The following is an 11,874-nucleotide window of genomic DNA, read 5'->3' on the forward strand; positions in this document are numbered from 1 at the left end:
CTTCTGTTATCTGGCTACCAGGAAGGGAATCTCCCCTTTAGATACCTCGGTATCCCGCTCACAAGTAGAAAGTTGGCCATTAAACATTATCTGGTTTTGATTGAAAAGATTGTGGCTCGAGTCTCTCATTGGAGTGCAAACCTGTTATCATATGCAGGGAGGGTTCAACTAATCCAAAGTGTGATCTTCTCCACTGTTAATTTTTGGATGCAATGTCTCCCGTTGCCGCAAGCTGTTTTAAAGAAGATTGATGATATTTGCAGGAGCTTCCTTTGGACTGGTGGTAAAGTGATATCTCGGAAAGCTCCTATTGCTTGGAAAAAGGTTTGTAAACCTAAACCAATGGGAGGGCAGAATATCATAGAACTGAGCTTATGGAACCAGGTTAACTTGATGAAGCTTCTTTGGAATGTTTGCCAAAAATCAGATAACTTGTAGATTAAGTGGATTCACATTTACTATGTGAAAGGGAAGAATGCTTTAACCATGGAAATCAAGGATAGCTTTTCTTGGATCTTTAGGAAAATTCTGAAACAAAGAGTACTATTTCAGCAGGTGCAGAATCTGTTTCAAGACAGGTTTCGTTTGAAATATGTTTATCTTGGGCTGTTGGGATCGTATCAGAAAGTTACTTGGAGGATTCTGTTCTACCGAAACATGGCTAGACCGTGTGCACAGTTTGTTCTATGGCTAGCTTGTAACGGTAGGTTGGCTACGAAGGACCGACTTAAGGGTTTTGGCATGCTTAGTGAGGATAGTTGTGTATTCTGCCAGCAAAGAGAAACTCACAACCACCTATTATTTGAATGTACTACCATGAATCTTATTTGGAGAAAGGTCTTGATGTGGCTTCAGATAGTTCGCTCCCCTGAAGATTGGCATAACGAATTGGCATGGATCATACAAAAGTGCAAGCGTAAAGGATGGAGAGCTTCATTTCTTAAGTGTGCTATTGCCGAGACCGTATATGCAGTGTGGAAATTAAGGAATGATACTGTGTTTGGTACGTTCGTGCATAACAGAAAAATAGAAGAGTTGATTATAGATAGAATTACCTATAGAATTTGGTACAACAAAAAACATAGGGAACACCTTGCTACTCTTATGATCTAGGTGCAGTGGTTTGTTTGTCTTTGATTGTTGACCTTAGTTCATTTGATGTTTTGGGCTGGATCGATGGCGATCGCCTTGTGTTCATCGTTTTTTTGAATTAATCAAATTTTCATTGGTTCAAAAAAACAATGACATTTTATCTATACAATAGTAATCTTACTATAAATAAATTTTTTAAATTTTAAGAGATTTTTAAAAATAATTTACGTAGAAAATATTTAACCCGTTCCTCGCACGGGTCTAAGTACTAGTATATATATATATATATATATATATATATATATATATATATATATATATATATATATATATATATATATATATATATATATAAAGATGCGTAAAAAAATACATGAATGAATCAAATGACGAAATAACATGAATGACCGACTAATTGTTCATTTAATTAAACTCGTGTTAAAGGCAGTTAAACTAGGGTTTTAGTCACATGTTTCACATTTATTAATTTTGACTATAATTTTATTAAAATAGAAAGAAAAAAAAAAGAAAAAAAATTGTTTGTCATGGGAATATTTTTAGGGTTAAATAAGTTTTTGGTCCCTATAAAATTACCAAATTTCGTTTTAAGTCCCTTCAAAATTTTCCTTCAAATTTCAGTCCTTACAAAATTTTCCGTCTTAAAAAATGGTCCCTGACGTTAAAAGCCACTAACGGCTGCTGATGTGTCAAGACAGGTGGAAATTTTTTAAACCAATTGTTAATTGTTTTAATCCAGCGTGTTATTAAAAGGACCACTCATCATTCCTTTGCCCTAATTCATCTTCTTCATCTTCTGCCTCCATCGTGACCTATTTCCTCTTCTTCTTCTTTTGCCCTAATTCCTCATTCAGTGTCACTTTGTGCTTCTTCTTCGTTCTTTCGTTTTAGTTCTTCTTCGTTCATCTGCACCTATGTCGTCTGTTTCAGTGAAATCGCGATTTGGTGGTAGGTTTTGTGGGTGTCAAGCTCGGATGGTGATGTATCAATGTCACAATGGGCCAAATAAGGGGAGGTTGTTTTGGAGATGTCCTTACTGGAAGAATGCTGATACTTGTAATCTATTCATATGGGCTGAAGATGTTGGTGAAATTTCTGGAAATGAAGATCTTACCATTAGGAATTCAGAGTTTGATGTCATGGAATCTGTGGGATGTATGAAGTCATTGTATGAGGATGCAAGGAAGAAGAACAAGAACTTGAAGGCCAAGTTGAAAATATTGGAATTTCATGGAAAAATAAAGATGTTGGTTCTTGTTGTGTCCTTTATGATTAATTTGTATTTTTTGTTCAAGTGTAATTACTGAGTTGTTTAGGCTTGTGAACACTTGATAATGTAGTTTGGTTATGTTCATTGTTTGATGTATTTGTTTGATGTTATTGTTTGATGTTCTTGTTTAATGAAATACAATGTAGTTCTTGTTTCAATTTAGTTTGTTATGATACACATAAATGAAAAACCAAAGCAACTGATAACATAAGAGTGGTTCATAATACATTTTAGGTTCAGTACAAAACAAAAGAGATACATCCAAAAGTGGTTCATAATACATCTTCATAATACATCTTAGATTCAGTTCAAAACAAAAGAGATACATCCAAAAGTGGTTCATAATAGATCACACAAATGTTTCAAAGTAAATAACAAAACAGTAGGACAATTTTGGATCACTGAGTCATGCTCTTTTGGATGTCAGCCCATGGCTTTCTACCACTAGCACTGGTCACAGTAGAGTCTTCATCAGGAATTTCAAGTGGATCATTTTGATCCCTTCCAGGCCCCTGTATATTTTTTGCCTTCAAAGTCCTTAGTCTATCACTCTTTCTAATTGGAGATGCAGCAAGATTGGACTTTTTCCTTGGTGATATCATTGCCTTCACCTATTAAGACAAAAAACAGTTAACAATGGTTTATAAACACAGCATGCCAAGGTATATCACCACTTGTTACAAACTTACAGGGTCACTCATAGTTGACATAGTTGGCTTGTTGGCAGCTTTGGACACCTTTGGAGCAATGGATGGTTTGACAGGTTTTGGAACCTTGGGGAATTTTCCAATAAAGGTCTTGGGACCAGATCTTTTACTCTTGACAGGACTAGTATCAATTCTCAATGGTGCAATATCAAGTATTTCTTCATCATCTAACAAGGCCTCCAATTCATCAGGATCAATTCCACAATACTTTTTCATTGCCTCAGCTGAACTGACAGTGTTTTGTGAATGAGGCACATCTTCATTGCTATGAGGCACATCATTAGCTTGCACATCATTAGCTTGATTCTCACTTACAGCTTCATTGCTAGGAGGCACATCTTCAGCTTGCATATCTTCAGCTTGATTCTCACTTACAGCTTCATGTTGTGGCACATCATTAGCTTGCACATCATTAGCTTGCACATCATTAGCTTGATTCTCATTGCTAGGAGGCACATCTTCAGCTTGCATATCTTCAGCTTGATTCTCACTTACAGCTTCATGTTGTGGCACATCATTAGCTTGCACATCATTAGCTTGATTCTCATTGCTATGAGGCACATCTTCAGCTTGATTCTCACTTACAGCTTCATGTTGTGGCACATCATTAGTTTGCACAGAACCTCCTACATTTGCAGTAGACTTTGACTTCTTTGATTTCCCTCCTACATTTGCAGTAGACTTTGACTTCTTTGATTTCCCTCCTACATTTGCAGTAGACTTTGACTTATTTGATTTCCCTCCTACTTGCACAGAAGCCTGCAACCAATGTAATTGTAAGAAAATCAACCAAAATAATTGTAACCAATTTAGTTCAATTACTTACCCTTTTTATGACTCCAGAAGTTCCCACATTAGGTGTTTGGCTTCCTTGGGTGGGTGCAACACCTGTTGGTACATCTGTTGGTACATCTCTTGGTACATCTCTTGGTACATCTCTTGCTACTTCACCAACAATAACTGCTAGCTGTTTGTTTTTCTTACAAGTCCTTTTGTTATGTCCATATTCAAAGCAAATCTTGCACCTATGACTTGTGTTAGTCCTTTGCTACCTTGTTTGACTTTCTTCATCAGCCTCTCTTCTTCTCAATTTCTTTGGTCTGCCAGGACCTCTCTTATAACTAGGTGGCAAGATTTCAGGGTCAGTGGTCTTTGGCCATTTGTTTTGGCCATTAATAGGACTGATAACTTCATTGTAACATGATACATAGGTAGACTTATGATAACACTTGTGTGTTGCACCCCAAAATTTGCCCATCTAATTATTCTTAATTGGCTTACATATCTCATTCATTCGCATCCATTAAGTCATTAACACATCATGCATTCATTAAGAATAATGTTGGTTCATTAAATTAGTAGTGGTGGATCAAAGGCATCGACTGGATCAGGGTTTATTTCCCTATGAATGCGTCAATCAAAGTCTATATTGAGACCAACTGGATTTGATATTTCACTATTCATTTATTAACCAAAGGGGTCTTTTCTATGGAACTTTGACATAATTATTTGGTACACTGCTTGAATTATAAGTTATGGTACAATATCGAACGAATTCATTTGGATAAAGATGTTAACTTGTTAACTTATGACAAGCCTTTTGAGATTGAGTTTCTTATGGTGATTGCGTGAGGAACGATTTATCTTGAGCCATGACCTGGAGAAGAAGTTATTCAAATCTTATATCCATCCATTATTCCAAATTCATTACAAAATCCAAAACCATGTTCTTTACCAAAAATCCCAAGTCCATTACAACAAAATAAATTCCATACATATTCATTACAAAAAATCACTTCATTATTACAAATTCTATCCATATTTCCATTCGAAAATTCACTACAAAGTACAATACGAGTTAACTCTCATCAGCCTGCTAAACTCTCCCTGCAACGACCTGGTTCAATCCTTCATCCATAAACCAAAAAGAAATCAAAAGCAGCCCAGCAACCTTATCATGTTCAAACCACGCCATGGTACCATACGTGCTTAAATTCTGCCACTTGCCGTAAAAGGGGGACCGATTACTTCCAAATTGCCTGCACAAGTTCATGCCGGTTCTGCATAAGTCAAAAGAATAATTCAATTCAACTACAGAAAAATCCAGAAAATAAATTCAGTAGCACACCAAAGCAAGAGGTGACCTTACCACACTATGCACATACACTAAAGCATTTGATTCAATTATGCCGGTGCGAACCATGAGCTTGTTGTAACTTGACTGGCTGCCCGACCTTCAGCCATGATACCGCGGTACTAGTCAGTCCCAATTTTGAACATAAGGAAAACCCTGCATTAGTTCAGAAAAGAAAACCACACTCAGATTCAGGCTTTTTCAGATCAGTCCCTACCACTCTAAACCTTCCTAACCAATTATGCTGACTGATTCTTAACAGAATTATAACAACCTATAACTGATTCAGTTACAAACTCTAACAGAATTACTAACCACCCTAACCAACTTTATAACTGATTCTAACCACTTGCTAACAGAAACTTCCAGAGGATAACACATAACTAACAGTTTAACAGAAAAACAGAATTAACCAACCTCTATATAACAGGTTCTCCACCATTCTCATGAGCTCTCGACCATTTTGTTCACCCTCCACCATTTCTCAATCTCATTTCATCATCATCCTCATCACACGCTCTTCTTCTCTTACCTTCACTCTCTTCCATCTTCATCATCTTCACTTCTTCATCACCAATAACCCTTCAACAATGATAAATTTGCAAAACAGAAAAAAAGAAGAAGTGAGAATACATCTTCAAATTGCGTCACAAGAATCATCATAATCAATCTTCATCAAATCCACAACTGATTCATCACCTTCAATCTACCATCTTCTTCAACCAACAACCATTCATCACTAACTCAGCAATCCACAACATCATCACCAGCCTGCAAATTCTGCAAACAACAACAATACAATATTGCCAGAAATTCAAAACAGAATCAGAAGAGAAGAATAAGGGATTCCTCATAACAGAAAACAAAAGGGAAATTTGAAATAATCGGAGCTCACCAAGAATCGGTAACGAACTTCATCCATCGCCTCCGAAACTTCAATCATCATTATCGCAGTGCTCCACTATAATCTTCTCCAATCATTCAATCTCCAAAAGAATTCACTTTCTTTCAATCGATCTTCAATCCATCATCAAAGGAGGTCTTCTTCAATAGCGTCCAATCACCATCGTAATCAACAACTTCGACATCACATCGACTTCAACACGACCGGCAACCATTCCACAATGAGTTCATGAGCGCCGAAGAGAGCGAATTCGAAAAAGAGATGAAACGGGGACGAAGAGAGTGAGGCAGCACGAAAGACGTTTGGAGACGAGAGTGATTACGGTGATCATTTGCAGAACCAGTCGGAGAAGACGAAACGCTCCGCCGTCGTGCGCCGCGAGCTCAAGGAAGGAAGAAGAAGCTCTGAGAATTCTAATCGTCACAAGTAGGAGCCCTAATCCCTCTTTCTATTTCATTATTTCCTTTTGTTAACATTGGAAAATTATGATAATTAATTGACATTAATTGTAATTAACATGAAAACCTTGCGTTAATTAGGAAGCGATTAAGAATCTGGTCACGTTAATTTGGTCTAATGCAAAGTCTGATTAATTGAAATTGATAAATTGATAAATTAAGGTAGAAACACATGGATCAAACACACAAAACTCTGGGCCTGATTTGCTATTCGTCACCCCCATTGGCCCTAACGCCATTTTTGGCACTTTACAAAATCTGAATAAAAACGCCCTCTGGGCCTCAATCTGGATGGGCCTGCTCCCTGTACTAACTACACGCCTGTTTCCAGTCTTCACCCCCTTGGTTCATATAAATAATTAGTAGAATTTAGTTCCTTACTTAGATTTTTTCATGTTTCTCTCTAGACAATAAAAATGCTAATTTTTCTCCTATAATTTTAGACCTTAGTACTAATTTTAGACATAGAAAATAATCACTAAAAAAATATTAGTTTAGGCTTGTATTTTAATTCTTTTGCTTGATTAGAATTCTTGTTCTTTGTCATATAAAAATCAATAAAAATAATAGTCCTCTAATTCACTTTTTGTACTATATTTTGCATCATTTGCTTCCATGTTTTGTACCATATTTCAAGTCATTCTTTTAGTCATTTTTGCACTATTTTTGTATCATTGTTTACTTGTAATTTTTACTTGTAATTTTGATCTTTGCTTGTGCGTGTAATCTCATTCCTTTAGATTTAGGACCTATAATCTCCATAACTATTAGGTTTAGTCTTTTTTCCTTAAATTCCTAACTTTAGGTAGAAACCATGACAACATTAGGACTTAGAAGTTCCCTTCATAACATTAGGCTAGTTATTCATCTTAGGCTAGTTTTGTTTCTTTCCCTTTTCCTTTTTCGACTTTAAAGTACTTAATAAAGGAAGAGGCGAATCACATTAAAAGTGGGAGAGAAACGAGTGGGATTTATTCCCTAATCTGTTTCTCAAACACTTAGTGAGAAAGAAATGAGTGGGATCCATTCCCTAATCTGTTTCTCGATCACTACAAAGAGAAATGAGTGGGATTCATTCCCTAATCTGTTTCTCGATTATTAGAGAAATGAGTGGGATTCATTCCCTAATCTGTTTCTCTATCCATGTAGAGAAATGAGTGGGATTCATTCCCTAATCTGTTTCTTTGACATCATACAATCTAATGTGATTCAACTCGCAGATTAAAATCCCTTAAAAATCACCAATCAAAACGTCTAAAACATCTAATAAAGGCTCAGACCTAAATCAAAGTAATGAAGTGGTGCGGAACCTTGTATTGGGTTTTGTTCATCATGGAATTACCCTAAAAATACAAACCAAGTTTCTCTCTCTTGCCTCCGAGGCATTCTTTCTCTTGCCTTCAGGGCATTCTTTCTCCTAATCGGACACGTTACTTCCGCTCCATTCCCAGCTTAAGACTCCAGAGGTCGAGCAGCGGAGTGCGAATGTAACTGTTCAACTAAAAAACACAAAAACAAACAAAAACTAAAGAGCCGAACTACGGCGCTCTGATTCCTGAAAAGGATACGTAGGCATTGGGTCGCGGGGCCTAAGCGAGCACAACTATTTATAAACCTTATTTTCCCCGTGTGTTTCTTTTCTTTCATTTGCATGCATTTCCTTAGTAATTAAGCTTTAGATTTATACACCCTTAGAATAGAACAAACATAGGTGGATACCATCGAGTACGATGGGCGTGAGGGGTGCTAGTACCTTCCCCTCGCGTAACCGACTCTCGTACCCTATCTCTGGTCGAAGGACCTTTTCTTATCCTTTCTTTATTCCAGGTTTTCTGATATTCCTTTCCCTCTATGGGATAAATATATTGGTGGCGACTCTGTTCATTTTCGCGAGCGTGCGACATTGTGTACATAGTTAATGGGATTATCTACCTTCCTATGTATGGCTGCAACAGCATGTCTACATGGGATCCCTACCAAGTCCCAAAAATTACAAGAACAGGTATGTTTTGCCAAGTCCACAACAAAACTATCTGTGAACATTACATGAGTAACCTGAAATGTTAATCTACCTCCATAAGTGGGCAGCCAACTAGCACTTTTTTCTATCTCCCTATCTAACCTTCTAAGTGGCTTAGACATAATCACTCCTTTGTAATTCTCTACCTTCTCCCTAAGAGTGGCAAACCTACCCATTAGATAGTTCCTAATCCATTCAAACATGGTAAGTATAGGTTTATCTCTTTGCATCAAAATAGTAGCATTAAAAGATTCACTTAGGTTGTTCATAAGAACATCACACTTAGAGTAGAAGGGAAAGGCATGCTTACACTACTTATTCTTGGGAATAGCATTCATCCATTCATAGGCATCTGGATTTGCCTCTTTAATTTGATTCATCTTAGCCTCATGATCTTCAAAATAGGTTGCCTTTGCTGCAGCCATTATTAGATCTCTATAGAGTGTACCACCCCCAAACTTCTTCTTGAAGTTAGCATACAAATGTCTTAAGCAAAATCTGTGCTCAAATTCAGGATAGTCTTCCTTAAATACATTCACCAATCCCTGCATATAAAGACCTAAGTTAATATCTAAAATCACATATAATCACATATAAGGAAAGAAAGATTAACAAATAACACCTTTTGCTGATCAGAAATGAAGCAACACCTATTATCAGAACCTATGTCTTCAAGTAGCAACCTCATAAACCAGCTCCAAGAGTCCCTACACTCAGTCTCCACAACACCAAAGGCAAGTGGAAGATACTGATCATTAGCATCCCTACTGACAGCTATCAACAATATTCCACCATATTTGTTCTTTAAGTGACAACCATCCAATCCTATGAAAGGTCTACAACCATTCTTGAATGCTCTCTTTGTACCATCAAAGCACATGTAGCACCTTTCAAACTTAGGTGGCAAACCAGAAATGTTCAACTTAAATGTATTACCTATACATGCCCTTCTCAATTCAGCTCCATATGACCATAACATACTATACTGCTTGGCTGAGTCACCTTCAACAACCCTTCTAGCTATTTGCCTTGCTTTGAAAGCCCTACATCCAGTAATTTCTGTGGCAAACCTCAATCTAACATCAGAAACAATCTCATTCAATTTCATACCTGAATTGTTCTTCAACTTGTCCACAATTATTCTAGACACCCAATCAGCATTAGCATTCTTGTTGAAGAACTTTCTTCCACATTTGTGCTTCTGAATTAAAGTCTTAATCCTGAAAGATTCAGTTCTCAAAACTCTACTGCATAAAACAGTGTAACCACATTGTTGTTTATCCTTACAAATAACCCTGCACCTTTCCCCGTCATTTTTGGCAAACTTAACTTCCCTACCATTCAACACATTGTGTTCCAGTACAGCCTTTTTAAATTGCTTCAGAGATGAAAATTCCATTCCAACCTTGAACTTAAATTCCTTTCTAAGTTTTTCATCATCCCTAAACCTTATCACTGAAGGCCTACCATCATCACTATCATCATCTGCCCCACTATCAAGCTAATCTGTTAAGTATTCATCATCAATTAAATGTTCCCTTTCCATCTCTGCTGTCATCATTCCTGTATGTATCCCACCTGCACCATTTTCTACTCCACCTGCACCATTTTCTACTCCACCTGCACCATTGTTGATCTCTTCACCTACATCTTCATCAATATCATTCATCCTCTCCTCTTCACTATCATCAAAATGTATGCCATCCAAAGAGTCTTCACTTGATTCACCATCTTCACTTTCCTCCACATTAACATTTTCTTTTTCTTTTGGCTCAGTATATATCTCAATATCAGACTTTGTCTCCTCAGCACACATAGCTAACAATGTTGCATCCTCATCATTAACAAGTGGTTTTAGATCATTTTCAAGTGAGCCATGTTCGGACTTCCACCACATTTTCACATCTTCCTTTATAAATGAAGCATCCAAAGACTTAAGTAAATCACATGCTTCAAAATATGACCAGAAATCTGGGTCCTGACCAGCTATAGCAAAAACATCGCCCCCTTCATATGATACCCCTTCATCTCTTACAAATTTTCCATTGGTAAAAAATACAACCTTAAATAACCCCATTCCCTAAACATTTCAAGTAAACCAATGGTATATCAGACAGTGACTTGACAACAAAATAAAACCCTAAACAATGGTATATGGCATGCAAGGAACAACCAACCCTAAACAATATTCAAGACAGAAATTCGCAATTATTAAACAATAGAATGAGAAAGTGGGACTTACCTTGTCGTTTTTTGGGACCGGAGCACTCAAAACCAGGAGTTGTCATTGTTGGGACCACTTGAATGAAAAGGAAACGAAAGGGTTGAGAGAAGAGGGACCACGAGAGAGAAGAAGAGGGACCAGATGAAGAAGACAACGTTAAAGATAAGGGTGGATTAACAATTGGTTTAAAAACACGCTGGATTAAAACAATTAACAATTGGTTTAAAAAATTTCCACCTGTCTTGACACATCAGCAGCCGTTAGTGGCTTTTAACGTCAGAGACCATTTTTTAAGACGGAAAATTTTGTAGGGACTGAAATTTGAAGGAAAATTTTGAAGGGACTTAAAACGAAATTTGGTAATTTTATAGGGACCAAAAACTTATTTAACCCATATTTTTATAAGCAAAGAAAACCAAATTATATTGAATTAGAGTACAAGGGTTACTCGAATTGAGCTACCCAAAAAACCTCAAACGATAATACACAAAAATAAAATCAAGACAAATATAAACTAGGATTAGATTGTCAATCCAACCAATGGAACCTTTCACCTTGACAAAAAACCAATCCCAAGTCAAGATTTTGATTTGGCCAACAATGTCTATCTCCCAAGAAGCCATCCTTGAACAGGATTTTGTTTACAGTAATCTAAACAGCCCAGTATACAGGAGTTCGAAAGAAACACTTGTAATCCTCCTTGAACTTTCTATTAGTCAGGATGTATAATTTCCTTTGATGGGCTAATATTAAAACTTTTACTTCTACCACTTCTATGCCAAGCAAATCTCTCACCTTTCTCTAAACCTCTAAACTGGCAAGACATGTTAAAAAATGGATCACATCTTATTTAGATTCGCGACACAACGGACACATCAAGTTGTGATTGCTAAGAAAAATGCCTCTTTTGCCGACCAAGTCTAGTTGGGAACCTGTTTAGAAGTAACCTCCATCCAAATAAGTGGGTCTTACTTGGGACTTTCGATATCCATAATGAAGCTAGGGCTTTCAAAGTAGTAGGCTCAACATACTTTCTGCATTACAACA

At 36.9% G+C, this 11,874-nt stretch overlaps 2 protein-coding genes across 2 annotated transcripts; both read right to left on the bottom strand.

Annotated features, from left to right (window-relative positions):
• Positions 1-2,586: 2,586 nt before the first annotated feature.
• On the bottom strand, positions 2,587-8,779 carry LOC131637533 (uncharacterized). The gene is made up of 5 exons (XM_058908128.1): positions 8,706-8,779; positions 5,693-5,803; positions 5,095-5,147; positions 3,070-3,908; positions 2,587-2,991 (listed from the first exon to the last, which is right to left on the bottom strand). Exons 1-5 carry the CDS (start codon positions 8,777-8,779, stop codon positions 2,779-2,781), a joined length of 1,290 nt encoding a protein of 429 aa, XP_058764111.1. The 3' UTR covers positions 2,587-2,778.
• Positions 8,780-8,914: 135 nt separating this feature from the next.
• Positions 8,915-10,680, bottom strand: LOC131637534 (uncharacterized). Its single transcript, XM_058908129.1, has 3 exons — positions 10,182-10,680; positions 9,226-10,088; positions 8,915-9,148 (listed from the first exon to the last, which is right to left on the bottom strand). Exons 1-3 carry the CDS (start codon positions 10,678-10,680, stop codon positions 8,915-8,917), a joined length of 1,596 nt encoding a protein of 531 aa, XP_058764112.1.
• Positions 10,681-11,874: the final 1,194 nt, after the last annotated feature.

The sequence above is a fragment of the Vicia villosa genome, unplaced genomic scaffold, assembly GCF_029867415.1.
Source record: "Vicia villosa cultivar HV-30 ecotype Madison, WI unplaced genomic scaffold, Vvil1.0 ctg.002020F_1_1, whole genome shotgun sequence".
Lineage (NCBI taxonomy): Eukaryota > Viridiplantae > Streptophyta > Magnoliopsida > Fabales > Fabaceae > Vicia > Vicia villosa.

Coding starts and splice junctions, on each gene's coding strand:
- LOC131637533 (XM_058908128.1), bottom strand. CDS start 8,779: ATGGGTAGGTTTGCCACTCTTAGGGAGAAGGTAGAGAATTACAAAGGA. Junction 3,909..5,094: donor TAATCGGTCCCCCTTTTACG/GCAAGTGGCAGA, acceptor AAAAAGGGTAAG/TAATTGAACTAAATTGGTTA. Junction 2,992..3,069: donor TGTCAACTATGAGTGACCCT/GTAAGTTTGTAA, acceptor TTGTCTTAATAG/GTGAAGGCAATGATATCACC.
- LOC131637534 (XM_058908129.1), bottom strand. CDS start 10,680: ATGGGGTTATTTAAGGTTGTATTTTTTACCAATGGAAAATTTGTAAGA. Junction 10,089..10,181: donor TGGAGTAGAAAATGGTGCAG/GTGGGATACATA, acceptor ATAGTGGGGCAG/ATGATGATAGTGATGATGGT. Junction 9,149..9,225: donor TCATTTCTGATCAGCAAAAG/GTGTTATTTGTT, acceptor CTTTATATGCAG/GGATTGGTGAATGTATTTAA.